Source organism: Lissotriton helveticus, chromosome 3_2 (genome assembly GCF_964261635.1).
Source record: "Lissotriton helveticus chromosome 3_2, aLisHel1.1, whole genome shotgun sequence".
Classification (NCBI taxonomy): Eukaryota; Metazoa; Chordata; class Amphibia; order Caudata; family Salamandridae; genus Lissotriton; species Lissotriton helveticus.
Window position 1 is genome coordinate 212,691,737 of NC_136062.1, and position 17,269 is coordinate 212,709,005.

At 45.2% G+C, this 17,269-nt stretch overlaps 1 protein-coding gene across 1 annotated transcript in view; it reads left to right on the plus strand.

Moving 5' to 3' along the window:
* Window positions 1-17,269, plus strand: part of CCDC33 (coiled-coil domain containing 33) — a 1,331,950-nt gene that overhangs the window by 310,485 nt on the left and 1,004,196 nt on the right. The window contains exon 4 of the mRNA XM_078684539.1: window positions 3,434-3,609. Coding sequence (XP_078540665.1) covers window positions 3,434-3,609 — 176 coding nt within the window. The remainder of the gene's footprint in view (window positions 1-3,433; window positions 3,610-17,269) is intronic.

Below are 17,269 nucleotides of genomic sequence, written 5' to 3' on the forward strand. Positions count from 1 at the left end.
ATTTCTTTCTGTTTGGCTTCCTTGCGCCAAAGGCGAAAAGAGTCAAACATAGCCGGCCGGGCTTTTCGTTTAAACAGAGTAGCTTCTAAATTGTCTAAAATATCAGGCTCAAAACTACCATTATGTGGCCACTGTAAAATACCATCTTTCTTCGTATAGTGGACCCACAAAGGTGATGGGGCCTACACCATGTTTAGAGTAAAGCTCATAAATAGGAGTTCCAGCCGGAGGAATTGGAAAAGAGTCCTCCAGTCGGGAGTCCATATCGCAACAAAAACAACACCATTTTTGAAACTTACTGAAACCAGGCATCATGACTTCACTGGCTTCCTACAAACAACAAGGGGCTAATCAAAACAGCACAAACGTACTCACCCCTTGGCTTCGAAAATTGCAATTGTCGAATATAAGAACCCAAAAACCAAGAAGTGGGAGCTACCCGTCAGTACTTAACCAAATGTCTTCTCACGGCAACAGAGGTCCGTCTAACGTCTCGCAATACCAGTCATCACCAAAAGGGACCAAGGCAGGGCGGCAGTCAGGGCAGCAGTCACCAGCAGCCGTTGGAAAGGAGAAGCCACACTTCAAAAGACCATCGGTCCACTTTTCGACATACAGGGGTCGCTGGTGTGGGGGCGCCTCCTCTGGAATTTTCCTGCGGGGCTCCTCACGATCCTTGGGCTCAACCGCTACCTCTGAAGCCGCCCCACGTTGGACTGCCAATTGAAGAACCGGGCCTTTGGGCCTGGCGGCACAGGGCACGCCTGAAATCTTCGAGTTCACCTGCCTTGTTGCACAGAGACACGGAATACTCTGTTGGCGTAGAAAACCAAGTTAATTAGCTGCAGCTAAGCACAGTTGTCCAAGAAGTACACGTCTCAGAATCCATGCGGTATTGTTGAATCCAGTACTGAGAAGCCCTGCTGTCCGAACTTTTCTTCTTTCCAAATTGTCTGTCGCCGATTGCTTTTATTGGGTTTGTTTCATGTTGTTCTCTTTTTCATGCCCACTACTGTGAAGCGCTCTGATACCTTCTGGTCTTGTTAGCGCTATAGAAAACTTCTATATAAATAAATAAGTACACCAAGTAGGTTCTCAGGAGACTGCCACTTTACTCCGTGGCTCACAAGCTTTTATAGCCAAAATACATCTGTACAAACATACACCCAATGCACAAAGTTTTAGCCAATCAGAAGAGTTTGAAAACAAGGTGTTGTGCAACCAGAATGCTCTCTGCTTACATGTGGTGTGTTATCCAGCCCCCAAAGTTAATCAATACTGGTACCCATGGTTCAGTGTTGCAATGGCAGGACATGTCTGTATGCTTCAAAAGAAATGTTGTAAAATAGGAAAACACAGGGAGAGAATAGCGAAGGCCATAAGATAAGATATGGCGAGAGAAGAATACTAAAGGCTAACAGATAGTTGATACTGGGATTTGGTAGTCCAGACAAGGATTAGTTAGGCCGGCTGGTGTCTGAGATTGGTTTAAAAACAAGGACGGAGGTCTTTTTTTGACACGTTGCAGTCCAAAGGGCAGAGACACTTCGTTCATCGAGCAGCCTGTGTAAAGGCAACACAAAATGGCGGCGAATGTAAGATGGAGTCGAAATTAAAGAACCTCATAGTTTTCTATGGACCAAGTTGCTTGAAACCTTTGAATAGTCTTATTATGAATTGTGTATGTTGGATTTTTGTTGTTTGGTCTTGTTTAGTTTAGAAAAAGATGCTTTATCTTTCTAAACTTGTGTGGTGTCCATTTGTGGTGTTCTCACTGTGTTACTATGTGCTGGGGTGCAAATACTTTACACAATACCTGTTGGATAAACCGGTCTGCTCGTGCCAAGCTATCAAGGGGGTGAACAGGGTTCATCTAAAGTATGTAATCCCTTTACCCTGACTAGAAGGAAGGGTCCCTACTTTAACAAAGGTGCGTCCCTCTACCAGTTTCTAACAGGAGGTAAGCTGATTATTTCCAAGTGTACCTGGCATTGTTGGGCGAATTCAGGAAACTTCAGACAACTTCATGAAAGTTAAAATGTCCTTATTTCACCTGACTATACTGTTGTAATGCACCTTCTCTTGTGCTTTTGCTCTACTTGCTGCATATGACAAGCGTTAATATGTGGTATGCAATTGAGCAGTTACTGACACTTCAAATGAGGGTACCTTTTAATAAACATTATCTCCAAATTATATAATAGTGTCAATACTAAAATATTATTTTCTGAATCTTAGTTTATATTTCTGCTTTGGAGAACATGCCTTTCGCATGTTCTCCAAAGCTTATACATGTACGATTCACCATGTAAAGCATAGCCAGGATCAGCCCATTTCTGATGCGATAAAAAAACACAACTGCCATGTTTTGCAGAATAGACCTGCTTTTTTAAAGCAGTGTGTTAAAAGGTGTCTTCATATATGATAGTGGTTCATCCATCATTTATTACGAGACTATTAAATGATTTCAGATGGCTCTCATGAAAGCAGTATGGTCGATCTACTCAGTTGCTTTCACAATGTAGCCCTTTATTTGGCAAATGTGGCCAATAATATGGCTCTAGTCTCAGCATGGTGGTCCTCCATAAATGAGGTGGTAAATGATTTGCAATGTGGAACGTTTTCCACTGAGGTACATTCTCCCTCTTGAATTGTGTTGGGAGCCTGCTGGGTGTAACCACTGACTCGCACCAATGTATTTCCAATTGAAAAACCTTTTTTTCTTTTTAAATAGAAGTGTTCCGTCTGGGATAGGGATTGGGGTTTGCTGTTCCTTGAAAGTCACTCTTCTTCTGTTTGTAGTCATTCACAAAGAGTCTCAAATAGAAACCTGTATATTTCTGCAACTGGAGATTTTGTGAATATAACTATTAGGATTTAGTTTGGTTCTTCCTCCCCTGTTTCTTTCTCTATCTCTCCCTTCTTCCTTCTCTCTTTCTCTTTCCTACTTTCCTTTCCTTTCTCCTTCTCTTCAATTACAATATTCCTATTTTATCACATGGTAGTTGCCTGATTGTTTATTTCAATTATATTATATATATCTTATTATGGCTTCTCCCCTTCCCCATTTTATTGTTTCCGTTTTCTCTTCTCTCTTATGTATTTGAAAAACTTAATAAAAACTTCCTAAACAAAAAAAAAAACTATTAGGATTTAGGACACATCATGATGAAAGACTAGTAAAGAAAAGTCAGTGTGCAATTTGTGAACACATTTTGTGAACAGTCTTTTACTACAGCCCCAGGTTCTAAAATTAATCCAGGGCTTAAAAGTTTGTTTGAGGTTGCTTATTAGTGAGTCAATACATCTGGGTCCAGGAAGCAAGATGTCTGCTAACCAAATTCCTCCAATTTCTAAGATGTCTGCCAACCAAATTCCTCCAATAACAAGATGTCTGCTAACCAAATTCTTCCTGTTTTCATCCTTCTGCTAGGTCACAGAGGAGCCCTCTAAGGAAAATGTGTCAGTGTCTGTGAGTAACAGGGAGTTAATGAAGCATACCTGGCATGTCTCACCTCCCGGCAAGGAGCGCATCTGTATCACGCTACATGGTGCTACCAATCTTCCGGCCCTGCCTGATGGAGCTGTGCCCCAGCCTTTCGCCATTGTGTAAGTGCAAGCCTATCTTTGACCAGAATAAGAATCACTCTCTTGTCTTCTTCGTACCCGCACTATAACCTCTAGTGACCTTGTGAGAAGCAATATGGGCCAATCAGTTGGACTGAGAGTAATACAAGGGAAGAACGTGAGAATAACATGACACCAGGCAGGAAAAAAGTGAGGAAAGATGTACTGCGATACTGGTTGCTAAAAGTGGTTTCAATTGCAACTCTTCTTTTGGCGACCTGTATCTTTTTTGCTAATTGTCCTGCGTATTAGTAGGTCAGTTTGCGTAATTCCCAATCAGAAAGGGTCACAGATCGATCTGGCCGATGAATATTTATTAGACAGGTCACAATTTTAGAATTCAATACCATTGGCAACACACACTGGGGATGGTGTCCAGCAAAGATCAACAGACCTCTATCTCTGGGACTACTTTTCGAAAACGATTTTTGTGAGCAAAGTATTTATTCAGGAAAAAAATAATTTGCAAAGGGTAAGTGGGCCAGAGAGGACCCCTTCCCTTCTGCGAAAGAGTTACCAAACCAGCTTGGGAATCTCTTACTTTTCAGTGGCTTACAATCGAAATTCCGGTCAGAAACCATTCATATGTATTGTACCCAAATTGTAATTTGGATGGGGCGAACACAACATGCCTCCTCCAAATTGCAATTCAGTAACCATTTCCAACGCCGTTTAAGGACCGGTGTAGAAAATTACTTTTCTGCAGTTGCAAACGCTCCAATTTTGAGAATCGCCGTGTTTGCCTTGGCTAAAATGTTTGCTTCGTCTGACCCTTGGTTCTATCTGCTGAGCCTTCGTGAACGGAGTTCAAGCATTATAAAAAAAGCTTTCAAAAAAATGAAGTGCACCGACAGGTCTGTATGTTGGTAGACACGACAAATGAAGATGAGGGTGAAGCGTGTCATTGATTGGCAGTGGCAGCGCTATGTATGCCATTTAATTGGAATAGAAGAGCCCAGCACTGCCATGTCTTTATCCAGGACTGGAGCTTAGATGGGGCACTGGGGTTTTTCCATTCTGGACTGAAAAGTCAAGGGAAGTGTGTATCTTCTAACACTTTTATTTAACATTCACAGTTCAACAGCACTACACTTCCCACAAGGCACAATTCTTGTGTCCTCGGAATTTGTAACTTATTGGATGATCCTGCATACAATTAAAAGCAGAAATGATACCTAGCCGAGCCTGCTCTTTCCGTCCTCCCATTTGCTGGAACCATACAGAGTTGAGCTGCTAGTAAGTATGGACTAGAACTTTCAATCTCCAGGATCCAGTAATCCAAAGACGTTCAGAGCCTGGCTCAGGCAGCATTCAATCACTCCCCGGTGAGAAGGAGGGGGCCGGCCCCTTAGCAGAGAGCACCAGTTCACTCAAATGGCTGGCTAGTGCTCCAACCCCCTTTGACCTTTGGTTAATATCACTGGTCAGCGTTTGTTCTTATGTATATTCTTATTGTTATTTGGCATTTATATGAAGCACAATCAGTCAGTCAGTCAGTCAATCCACTTTATTCGATTACTTAACATCATAAAAGTACAAAAAACAAAACATAAATACAGACAATATTACACATTTTTAAACATAACATTAAAAATACATAGGCGATATGACAATCGGTCATTACTATGACATCACAGTGCTTTTAGTAGTCTGGGGGTGTCAGTTCCGAACAGCTATTCCTCGGTTTGGTGACCTATAGGGTCATTCATACCCTGCTGTGCAGCCACCTAGAGGGTAATATAGACCCTGGTGTGCAGCCAGATAGCCCACAATGCCAGCAGAGAGCATGGCCTCAACTCTCTTGGTGGAGGACCTCTCGCTATACTGTGAGAGTCCATCTGTCGGGCAGGATTTACATTGCCGTCATTGCATCGGCCGGTGCAGCAGTTACATAAAAGGCAAAGTGGATGGCTGAAAGGTTTCATGTTGATTTTGCACTGGTCAGCTAACTGTTTTTATTTTTCTGAAGCAAGTCCTACACCAGAGATTTGATTTCTGGGGGCCATATCTGTTATTTCCTGTTTGGGACCATCTGGCTATTTCTGGAGGTCCTGAAAAGGAAAAGTGTACATCGGAAGGAGCAAAAAAATACGGCAGATCCCCTGATGTGAATTGATCGACAGCCATATGGGGACGCTACCAGATTAGGAGGGCCTCCTTTTAAGGTCTGGCATTAGCCAAGGCATTTTGATTTTAACCCCTAGAGCGCGGCCGCGATTCTGCGCCTGTGCGGCCGTTTTAATTAGTGGGCGGAATCATGACGGCCCCCAGCCGTCATCAGCACACGCTCACCGTGATGCATGACGGCTGGGGGCATTCATCAGCATGGAAGGGGTTAATAATATAATAGGCATAAGATGCTCACTTAAAGGGAATTTCAGCCTCTAATGCATTAATTCCATGGACTCTTATTTTTTGCAGTACTATACACTACCAAATATACGTGTATCAATGTTATGTTATGTTATGTTATGTTATGTTATGTTATGTGGACTTATATCGCGCACAGCTGCTCCAGCAAAGGAGCGTCCTGGCGCTTGACAAGGTAACTAACACAACACAACTAAGAAGGCAGGAAACTAAAAAGCCAACAGTTTTAAGAAAAGAAGAAGGTCTTAATGGCCCTACGAAATGAAAGGAGATCATCCAGCGCACGTATCTTTAGGAGTAAAGAGTTCCACAGGACCGCAGCCCGTACTCGGAATGAGCAACCTCCAGCTCGGCTGAGCTTAAACCGGGGGACCACTGCGAGGTCACGGCCTAAGGATCTTAAAGGACGAGCAGGGACATACGGGGACAGCAGATTCATAAGAATTGGGGCAGGAGAGCCCTTAAGAATTTTGTAGGACAGGCAGAGCACTTTAAACTGAATCCTCTGCTTAACCGGTAGCCAGTGAAGGGAACGCAGAGTGTTGGCAGCGGAACAGAACCTGGGCAGACCCACCACTGCTCTGGCTGCCGCGTTCTGAACACGTTGCAAACGTGTAATTTCGGCCTGATTCACCCCTATCAGGAGGGAACTAGCGTAGTCAAGCCTAGAGACCACCGTCGCCTGCAACACAAGCTGCCTGGTCGAGGCATCGAAGAATTTCAAGGCTGGTCTTAAACCTCGCAGAATGCCAAAACAGCATGCGCCAGTTCTCTTAGTATGGGAGACAAAACTAAGGGCAGGATCTAACCATACCCCGAGATTTTTTGTCTCCGTTACTGGAGTCGGGTGATCCCAAGTTCCGGAGGCCACCATATGTCGCCCCATAGTTCCGACTGCTTGCCGATGATCGTCTATATCAACATAAATGTAATTGATACTGTATTAGCGCTCCCTAAAGGCTCAATAAAATGTGTTTAAAAATAAATAAATAAAGGGTCTTTCAGCCAGCTCTCTTCATCCATTGGTCTGTTGCTGTGTCATTCACATTTTACTTCTGCCAACTACAGCATACAGCATGGGGCAATGGGGCAGCCAACTTCAGCCACTGGCTATCTTTACTTTGAGTGAGCACATCTACACACAAGGTAGTACCCTTCAGTGCCAGTGTTTTTGTTTTTACTTTATTATTACTTTACTTTTGTCTTTGTAGAGCATGATGTGATAGCAGGATGCTTTCTACCAGATGAGAGATTAGCTTTATCCCCTTTATCAGTTCCTGTGGCCTGCCAATGCTGTTGTAAATTCCTTTTGAAGTGGCCTTTATTTAGCTGCTGCCTATTCAACCATTCCAGCAACTGACATGAATTCTGAATATAAGCTCATGAGGATGCTCTATCTTTGTAAGTCTGTCTTTCTTGTATACCTTCTTTCTGTCCTGTTTTCATTCCTGCTTTCCTTCCTTTCTTTCCACTCAGGCTTCTTTCTTGCCTTCTTCTTTCCTACCTTCTTAGCTCTTTCATTTATTATTATTTCCTCCTTTCCTTCCCTTTGCATTCCTTACTTCCTTCTTTCCTCTGCCCTTCCTTCCCTTTTCCTCTTTTCTTCCTTCTCTCTCCTCCCTTCCTTCTTTCCTCATCTTCCTTTCAATCTTTCTTTTTTCATCTTCCTTCCTTTTTCCTCTTGCTTCCTTGCTTCACTTTTTCCTTTTCTTTCCTTTCCCTCTATCTTCCTTCTCTTGTTACTCTTCCCTCTTACCTTCCCTTATTCATTTTCCTTCATTCTGTATTTCATTGCACTTCCTTCCACCTTTCCCTTTCTCCTCTTCCTTCCATGCCTCCTTCCATTTCCCCTTCCATTTTTCCACTTTCTTCCTTATTTCTCCTTCCTTTCTTTCTATCCGCATTGCTACTTTATTTCCTTCTCTTTCATTTTCCCTCTCTTTCTTTCTATCGTATCCTCTTATTTCCCGTTTGTGTTCTTTCTTGCCTTCCTTCTTCCATTTTTCTTCCCTTCTCATTTTCTCGCCTTAAGGCAAGAGTCTGGTAGCCAATGCCAAACTGATTGGCTTTTTTAAGCCTGAGTTAGCCATGACCTTTTGGATTTTACTGAAGATGTGTATATAATATAGTTACCTGCAGGAGTTTTTGGTCAGACTTTGTCATTAGTCTATGGTTCTGTTATTTACATTTTTCTTCAACCCGCTCAAGCATGCATCAAAGTGTAATGTGTCAGTCCACTTCAGCCCTTGGATGGTCGTTCTTGGTCCGTTGAAAATTTTTCAGGAGGACCCAGTCACCAGGATTGATGGTGTGACCTGGGTCCACAGAGGCTGGTGGCAGGTTATCGTGAACCTGTTGGTGCAAGACACACAATTTAGCCGTTAGGTCATACAAATAGTCCACCAACACAGGATAGTCAATATCACTAAATTGTGTTGGTCTCGGCACTCCCCACACATTTGCCGGTCGACCAAAAACAATTTCATACGGACTAAGTCCGATTCGGGAATGTACTGTAGTTCTAGTTGACAAAAGTGCCAACGGCAAAGCATCGGGCCATTGGAGACCAGAACTCGCCTGAATTTTGGCTATCTTTAGCTTCAGAGTGCCATTGTAACATTCCACTAATCCAGCTGATTGGGGATGATTCGCAGCATGGAATTTTTGTTTTATGCCCAAACCCTCACACACTCTCTTCATGATCTTCCCCATGAACTCACTTCCGTTATCACTCCACACCATTCTTGGCAACCCAAACCTAGGGAAATATTCTTTGAGCAAGACTTTAGCTGTGGATGAGGCAGTATTATCTTTTAGGGGGTATGCCTCTACCCATCTAGAAAAGGCACAAACAACTACAAGGACGTATTTCAAGTTGTTGCATCTTTCCATGTGGATAAAATCCAATTGCAGAACCTCGAACGGATACGTCGGAGGCGCAAAGTGACCAGCTGGAGTTGTAGTTCCCTTACCTGGATTATACATCAAACACACCATACAATTCTTGACCACATACTCCGCACATTTGGGAATCCCACCATTCTCCCACACTGGAGCCAACAACTTACAAATTCCTTTCGCACTAATGTGAGACAACCCATGTGCCATCGTAACCACTGCAAGCACATATGCATCCGGCAACATCCATCTTTGGTGTTCTGATAACTCAACTCAACAACCAGTCGAATCCAATCTACCCGTAGTTTCTCTCCACACACTCTTTTCTTTTTCAGTAGCTTCAGCCTGGATTGATTTCACACTCTCAATCGTATCTTCACACATTCCGGCTGCACCAATCCATCTCGCAGGGCCTGCAACGTACATTCGACTCATCACATTTCTCGCTGTTTCTTTCGCAACTTCATCCGCAAACGCATTACCACGACCAACATCATCCGTAACCTTCCGGTGAGCACTACACTTCACAATCGCAACTTGCTTCGGTAAAGTAAGTGACTCAAGAAGCTCATTCACCAACTGCCCATGTTGGATCTTAGTCCCATGCGATGTGAGAAATCCTCTTTCTTTCCACAAGCGTCCAAAACTGTGTGCTACACCAAACGCGTACTGACTATCGGTATACACATTCACTCTCTTTCCCTTAGATAAAGTACACGCTCTCGTTAATGCAATCAATTCTGCTGCTTGCGACGAATTATAGCTCACTCGTGCAGTTTCAACAATCGTACATAATGTCGTCACGGCATATGCCGCAGTTGTATCCCCATTTGGAAGCTTGTAGCATGACCCATCAACCCATAGTGTACCATCAGGATCCGAAAGAGGAGCATCTTTCAAATCGATTCTCCCCTTCGTTTCCTCCTCCGTCCTAAGAAAACAATCATGCTGTTCCTGACCATCTGTGTCCACAGAAATCAGCAGCAATGTCGCTGGATTCAATATATTACACCGCTTGATGTGCACATGACTAGCCAAAAGTGTCAACTCATAACCTGACAACCTCGCACTAGTAAGGTGCTGAGTCTTAGTTCTATTTAATAAAGTATCCACTGCATGTGGAACCATCACGACCAACGTGTTATCCATCACCAATCCAGCAGACTGTCGGATAGAAACAGCCGCTGCCGCTGTAGCTCTTAAGCAACGTGGCAACGCTCTAGCTACCGGATCTAAAGTCGACGAGAAATACGCACATGGACGCTGCTTATCACCGAATTGTTGAGTCAAAACTGACAATGCACAACCCTCTCTCTCGTGGACGTAGAGTGTAAAAGGCTTACTGTAGTCAGGAGTACCCAACACTGGAGCAGAACACAACGCATCACGCAACTCAGAAAAACTTTTCTGACAATCGTCAGACCAAGGAAGAGGGTTCGGTATATCCTTACAAGTCAATGCCAACAGATGTTTTGCCAACAAAGAAAAGTTCGGAATCCACTGTCTACAATACGACGTGATACCCAGAAAAGCACGTACCTCTCTCTGCGTACGTGGCACAGTCATTTGAGCAATCGCTTGAATTCGTTCTGGGGTCAACCTTCTTCCCTCCTTCGACAAGAGATGACCTAAGTAGGTCACCTCTTGGCGACAATACTGCAACTTTGAAGGTGACACTTTATGATGCAAGTCAGACAAATGTCGTAACAAAGAAATAGTAGCTTCTTAACAAGTTTCCTCATCATCAGCAGTCACTAATAAATCGTCAACATACTGAATGAGAGCACTACCAGCAGGCAACACAAGAGTATGAAGCTGAGTTTTCAAGGCCTGGCTGTAAATGGAAGGACTTTCGCAATAGCCTTGAGGAGCGCGCTTAAACCGGAAGCTTTGGCCTCCTAAAGAGAAGCCAAAAATATCTCTACTCTCCTCGGCAATTGGAATACTGAAGAAAGCATTCTTCAGATCTATAACCGAAAACCAGGCAGCTGAAGCAGGAATCATAGTCAGCAAAGCAGTAATGTCCGGAACAACAGGAAACTGTGGCACAACAATCTTATTAACCTCTCGAAGGTCGATCACAAACCTGTAGACAGGTGGCTGAGAAGAGTCAGTGCGCTTCAGGACAGGCAAAACGGGACTGTTACAGACATTACCTCTCGTTTCTTCAATCACACCTTTCTCAATCAAATCATAAATGATTGCTAAAAGCGCTCTTTCACCATCGCTAGAAATCCTATATTGGGGAATGCGTGGCAATTTAACATTTGCTTTAAGCATTACAACATAAGTTGGAATCTCCAAAAGACCCACATCATTAGGACCAGTGGCCCAAAGAGTATCCGAGAGAGAACGCAATTCCGGTGGAAGCCGATCTTTAGACAAATACATCGCAGAGATCACTTTCTTACCCAATGTAAGCTGTACTCCCAAAGGAGAACAATGCATTGTTGCATTCAACCTTTTCAACAAATCCAAACCCAACAAATTCTCACCACAACCTGTCGTTAAAATGAGAGGTGCTTCCAACTCACAAGGCCCTATAGAAAGAGACAAGGGACTAGAAACTGGATTACGAACTGGGGCGCCAGAGAATCCTACCGAAACATTCGTTAAGCCAGACAAAGGTGCGCCAGGGAGTTTAGAGTGCATGATAGAACTCTTCGCTGCACCGGTATCCAAAAGAAAAGGCGCTACCACACCTGATGTAACTACTGCAACATAAGGCCCACTCTGATCTACTGGAACCGACACTACTCCCTCTCTTTGTCCATGGCTGTCCTAGCAATCATTATAGTCAGCATTCTCACTCTCAACATAATAGTCATCAGCATAGTACTGAGTCGACTGACCAGACGCAATTTTCTGTTGATCAAAACAATTCATAGAATTCTGCGGGGGAAAGGAACGTTCGTTCTGAAGAAACGCACCACGTCCTCTACCCCTAGACACTTGCTGGAAACCACCACGACCTCTCGGGGCCGGCATACCACTCGTGCGCTGTCGTAAAACAGGACACTAATTTTTATAATGACCTTCCTCCCTACAATACGCACACTGATTCAGGCCCAAAGGTGGTCTTGGAGGAAAATACCCAGACTTCTGTTGCGGTCTCTGAAATGATGGAGTTTGCTGAAACTGTGGGCATTGCTGTAACTCTTGCTGATTTGAGCGAGGCGGATACGCCTGCTGCAAAAGAACCTTTGTCTTTAAGTCTTTTGTCTTTTTCTCTACTCTTTCTTTCTCGACCTTATCCCTATTCTCGTAGTACTGTGCAGTCGCCAATATCTGGGCCGACGAGGAAACAGCCCAAGAACTCTCAGAATCTTTCAACTTATTACACAGTTCAGGAAGTAAGTTAAAGACAAACTTATCTACGAACAATCTTTGTCCACCTTCCGTACTCATATCTTGACCACTATGATCTATAAATGTCTCTTCAAACCTAGTGAAGAAATCAGATACACTTTCGTCCTTCTTCTGCTTACATGCTGCTAACTTGTCCCAATTTACTCGTAACGCTGGCATCATCGTTTTCATAAGATTTATAATTCTGCCAGGTAGATCTGCCACTAGAGGCTCAGGCTTAGAACCACCAACTTGTCTGGCGTCCGCAACAGCAATATTGAGCCTTGAGTCACCTAATTCAATCGCATGATCCTCATTACGAATCTTTGCCCATAGAGGTTGAGGTACTACGTTACCCAACAGCATATCTATGTCGGCTAAATTCATGATGCATTCGTCAACTGTCTGGGACAATTCTTTGTAATAGCCAGCTGGATTCTTACGGGGATCAGGTAAAGACTGTTTAAGGGCCAAAACTTCTACTCTCTTCCATGGCACATGTGCCAATATTCTCTGAAAATGAGGCAGAACAGGCGGATTAGCGGCTGCGTCCCCTTCTCTGCAAACTGGGGGAACCTCTCTCATTGGATATTGTCAGATCCTTTCTCCTAACTGCGGAATCAGGCTCAAACAGTCGCTGAGAAGGGAAATTGCTCCTAAACGCAAGTACCATTGCAACTGCTTCCTCTATTCTGGGACCCACTATCGTCCCTTTCACAAACTCAGACTGGACATTTAGCAACTCTACAGGGACTGAACCCAAATCATTATCTGCCCATTCCTCACGGAGGAAAGTACACATTACATCAAACACATATCTTTGCTTGGGTGCTTCCCACTGCAGGAAGTCATCCATAACTGACTCTAAATTATACCTCGAAACATTCGAAATCCACCTGCGAACCAGGAGATCCAACACTGTCTGCTCTTCGGGACTAGGTAACTGACTACGCAGTTGTTTACGCGCAGAAACGGGGGTCATACTCGACGACCTAAAGAAAGGAGACAAAAGACCAGTAACAGTTTCGGCCATCCGTTGTCGAGCAGAAGGAGAAGCCGTCATAAGGACAGGAGACAAAGTATTTTGAGGCAAAGTAGCAGAAGTCAAAGGTAAAGGAGAGTAAGGCAAAGAAGGTCCAGGCAGCTCCTGAGGCACAGCCGGGAGCAGCAGTGTATTGTTTGTTTTTATTGTGTGAATCCTAAAATTTTGACTCTGTTTTTAAAACTTGCCCTCCTGTCTGCTGCACGATTACTGTGCACAGGCACCCATTGGAACCCAAAAACGAGCGCTGTATTGTTTGTTCCTATTGTGTAAATCCTAAAATTTTGACTCTGTTTTAAAAACTTACCCTCCTGTCTGCTGCACGATTACTGTGCACAGGCACCCATTGGAACCCAAAAACGAGCGCTGGGTAGGTCGAAATCGACGGTCCCACCAGCTGGATCCCCCACGCTAGGACGGGGACACGCCCTCTCGAGGCCACGCCCCTTTTTTTCCGTCAATTTCAGTTAAATAGCGCGCTCTACCACAGGCGCCTTGATAGCCAGTCAGCTCCTGAGGCACAGCCGGGAGCAGCAGTGTATTGTTTGTTTTTATTGTGTGAATCCTAAAATTTTGACTCTGTTTTTAAAACTTGCCCTCCTGTCTGCTGCACGATTACTGTGCACAGGCACCCATTGGAACCCAAAAACGAGCGCTGTATTGTTTGTTCCTATTGTGTAAATCCTAAAATTTAGACTCTGTTTTAAAAACTTACCCTCCTGTCTGCTGCACGATTACTGTGCACAGGCACCCATTGGAACCCAAAAACGAGCGCTGGGTAGGTCGAAATCGACGGTCTCACCAGCTGGATCCCCCACGCTAGGACGGGGACACGCCCACTCGAGGCCACGCCCCTTTTTTCCGTCAATTTCAGTTAAATAGCGCGCTCTACCACAGGCGCCTTGATAGCCAGTCAGCTCCTGAGGCACAGCCGGGAGCAGCAGTGTATTGTTTGTTTTTATTGTGTGAATCCTAAAATTTTGACTCTGTTTTTAAAACTTGCCCTCCTGTCTGCTGCACGATTACTGTGCACAGGCACCCATTGGAACCCAAAAACGAGCGCTGTATTGTTTGTTCCTATTGTGTAAATCCTAAAATTTTGACTCTGTTTTAAAAACTTACCCTCCTGTCTGCTGCACGATTACTGTGCACAGGCACCCATTGGAACCCAAAAACGAGCGCTGGGTAGGTCGAAATCGACGGTCCCACCAGCTGGATCCCCCATGCTAGGACGGGGACACGCCCACTCGAGGCCACGCCCTCTTCACTGCCCCCTTTGCTATAAACATGTGCATGTGCCGGAGGCGCAGCGGACGAGCGCAGCGGGCGCAAGAATGCGCGCCGAAGGCGCGCATAAGGCAAGCTCGTCTGCACTCGTCCGCGCCGAGTCCGGGCCCAGGGCCACCCCCCTAACACCCCTGACTACGAAACCCAGGCAATACAGCTCCGAAAAACTCTTAGAGCTAAGACTCCTACAAATGAACTGTAGCCAGCATCCTCACCACGTTGAATGTCTTCCGTACATATGCAACCTCTGCAAATCCACCCTCAATCCCCTCCCACCCTCGGACCAGTGCCACAAGTACCGCATGTTCCTGCTTAATTGCAGGTCTCTGCCCAAGCATAAGAACGAATTTGCACTCTTGATGGAGGTGCATAAGCCCGACATCGTTTTCCTAACGGAAACCTGGCTCACCTTAGATTCGGACCCAGCCTTGGTTACAGCCATTCCCCCTGGCTTTAAAATCTCCCGCCAAGACTGCCCAAAAGGCAGAGGAGGAGGATTAGCAATTGTTCACAAAGAGCAGTTCCTCTGCAGAATCATTGCAGAAAGCATCCCAGACTGCGAAAGCCTAGCGTTTAGTCTGGAGCTCTCGCCGAACAACTGCTTCTCAGGCACCCTCATATACAGACCTCCCGGCCCCCCAAAACAATTCCACATCCAACTAGCACGGATTGTGGCAGACCGTGTCAGCGGCTCCGCCAATTTCACATTGTTGGGTGACCTTAACTTTCACTTCGATTCCAAACCAGATCACACAGCAGCTCTTCTTACCGACGACCTGGCCGCGTTACAACTACACCAACTGGTCAGCTCCCCTACCCACGATCAAGGACACCTGCTTGACCCAGTTTTCAGTAATTGTACTAATTTGACAACTAGTCCACCCCTCCCTCTCCCCTGGACTGACCATCTACTGGTCCCTCTTCTATGGCACACCACCAAACCCCCAGCCACCAAACCCACTATAAGAGTAGCTAGACCGTGGTCCCGCCTCCCTATCGAGACATGGACCAAAAAACTGTCCAGTAACACACCCTCGCCTAATGTGGACCCATGCTTAGCAAACCTTTCTTATGAGGAATGGATTACCAAGTCACTCGACCTTTCCCTACCTAAACGGAAAACCACCACAAAACGCTGTCACAAATCAGCTCCATGGTACTCTGAATCCCTCAGAACTACAAAACGTCAGTGTAGACAAGCAGAAAGGAAATGGCGCCTGAACTCTCTGCCAGAAAACAAAATCCAATACCAAAAACTACTCAAAATATATAAAGAACAAATCAAGGCCAGTAAAACAGCCTATTTCGCCAACGAAATTATCCTGGCGAAATCTAAACCCAGGGAAATTTTCCGCATCGTGAAAAGCCTCACCAAATTACCACCCAGTTTAGATGAGACTAAGACCGCAGAACACTGCAACAACATGGCAGATTTTTTTCTGCATAAAATTACTACCATTTATGAATCTTTCCCTACTCCTCCCAGCAGCACCTTTATCGCAAGCCATTCTGACCTGAACTCCTCCCCCACTTTGGACCACTTTGCTCTTCTTAACCTCTCGACTCTTGAGTCCTTGGCAAAAAAAGTCAAATCCGGGTCACCAGGGGACCCAGCCCCACCAGACATCATTATGTCAGCCTCGGCTATCACCCTGCCCGTCATCATGGACCTCCTTAACTCCTCCATTATTACTGGCGTAGTTCCGCCACAATGGAAACAAGCCATGGTACGAGCACTATTAAAAAAGCCCACTCTGGATCCCTCGAACCTCAGTAACTACCGGCCAATCTCTCTCCTTCCCTGGCTTGGTAACATCTTAGAGAGACACATCAACAGCCAGTTGACCAAATATCTCGAAAACCACCAGCTTCTTGATCCTACTCAAACGGGCTTCAGACCAAGACATGGCACCGAAACTGCGCTCCTCATGGTCACCGAGGAATCCAGAAACATCTTGGACCAGGGAGGATCAGTGGCAGTGATCCTCCTTGATTTAAGCGCAGCTTTCGACACGGTCAGCCATGACACCCTGCTGGACCGCATGGCAAACATCGGCATAAAGGACAAAGCCTTGTCTTGGTTTGAATCCTTCTTACAGGACAGATCCTTTCGGGTATTTGATGGAACTTCCTCTTCTACCAGCAGACCATTAAAATGTGGAGTCCCGCAGGGCTCCTCATTGAGCCCGGCGCTCTTCAACATATATATGAGGCCACTGGCTGAAGTTGTTCGTCAGTATGGAATTAAGATCATTTCATATGCTGACGACACTCAGCTAGTGGTCTCACTGGCACAGGAAGTTAACCAGACCTCAAAAGGAGGGCTGAGGAAATGCCTAGAGGAAGTCAAGGACTGGATGTCCTCCTCCTCATTAAAAATGAATGGAGACAAGACAGAGCTTATGCTCCTGGGCCCTGCCAACCCTAACTCCCTCAGCACGCTATGGCCACCCTGCCTGGGCACCCCTCCGGCCCCAAAGGACAGCATCAAGAGCCTTGGGGTGTGGCTAGACAGATCTCTGTCCTTCGGCATCCAATCTACCAAACTGGCAGCCACCTGCTTCGGCCTCCTCAGAGTGCTAAGGAAGGTACTCCATCTTCTACCGATAGAGGCAAAACAAGTAGCCATTCAGGGCCTTATCCAGTCACGACTGGATTATAACAACGCCCTTTACCTCGCCGCCCCTGAGTACACGA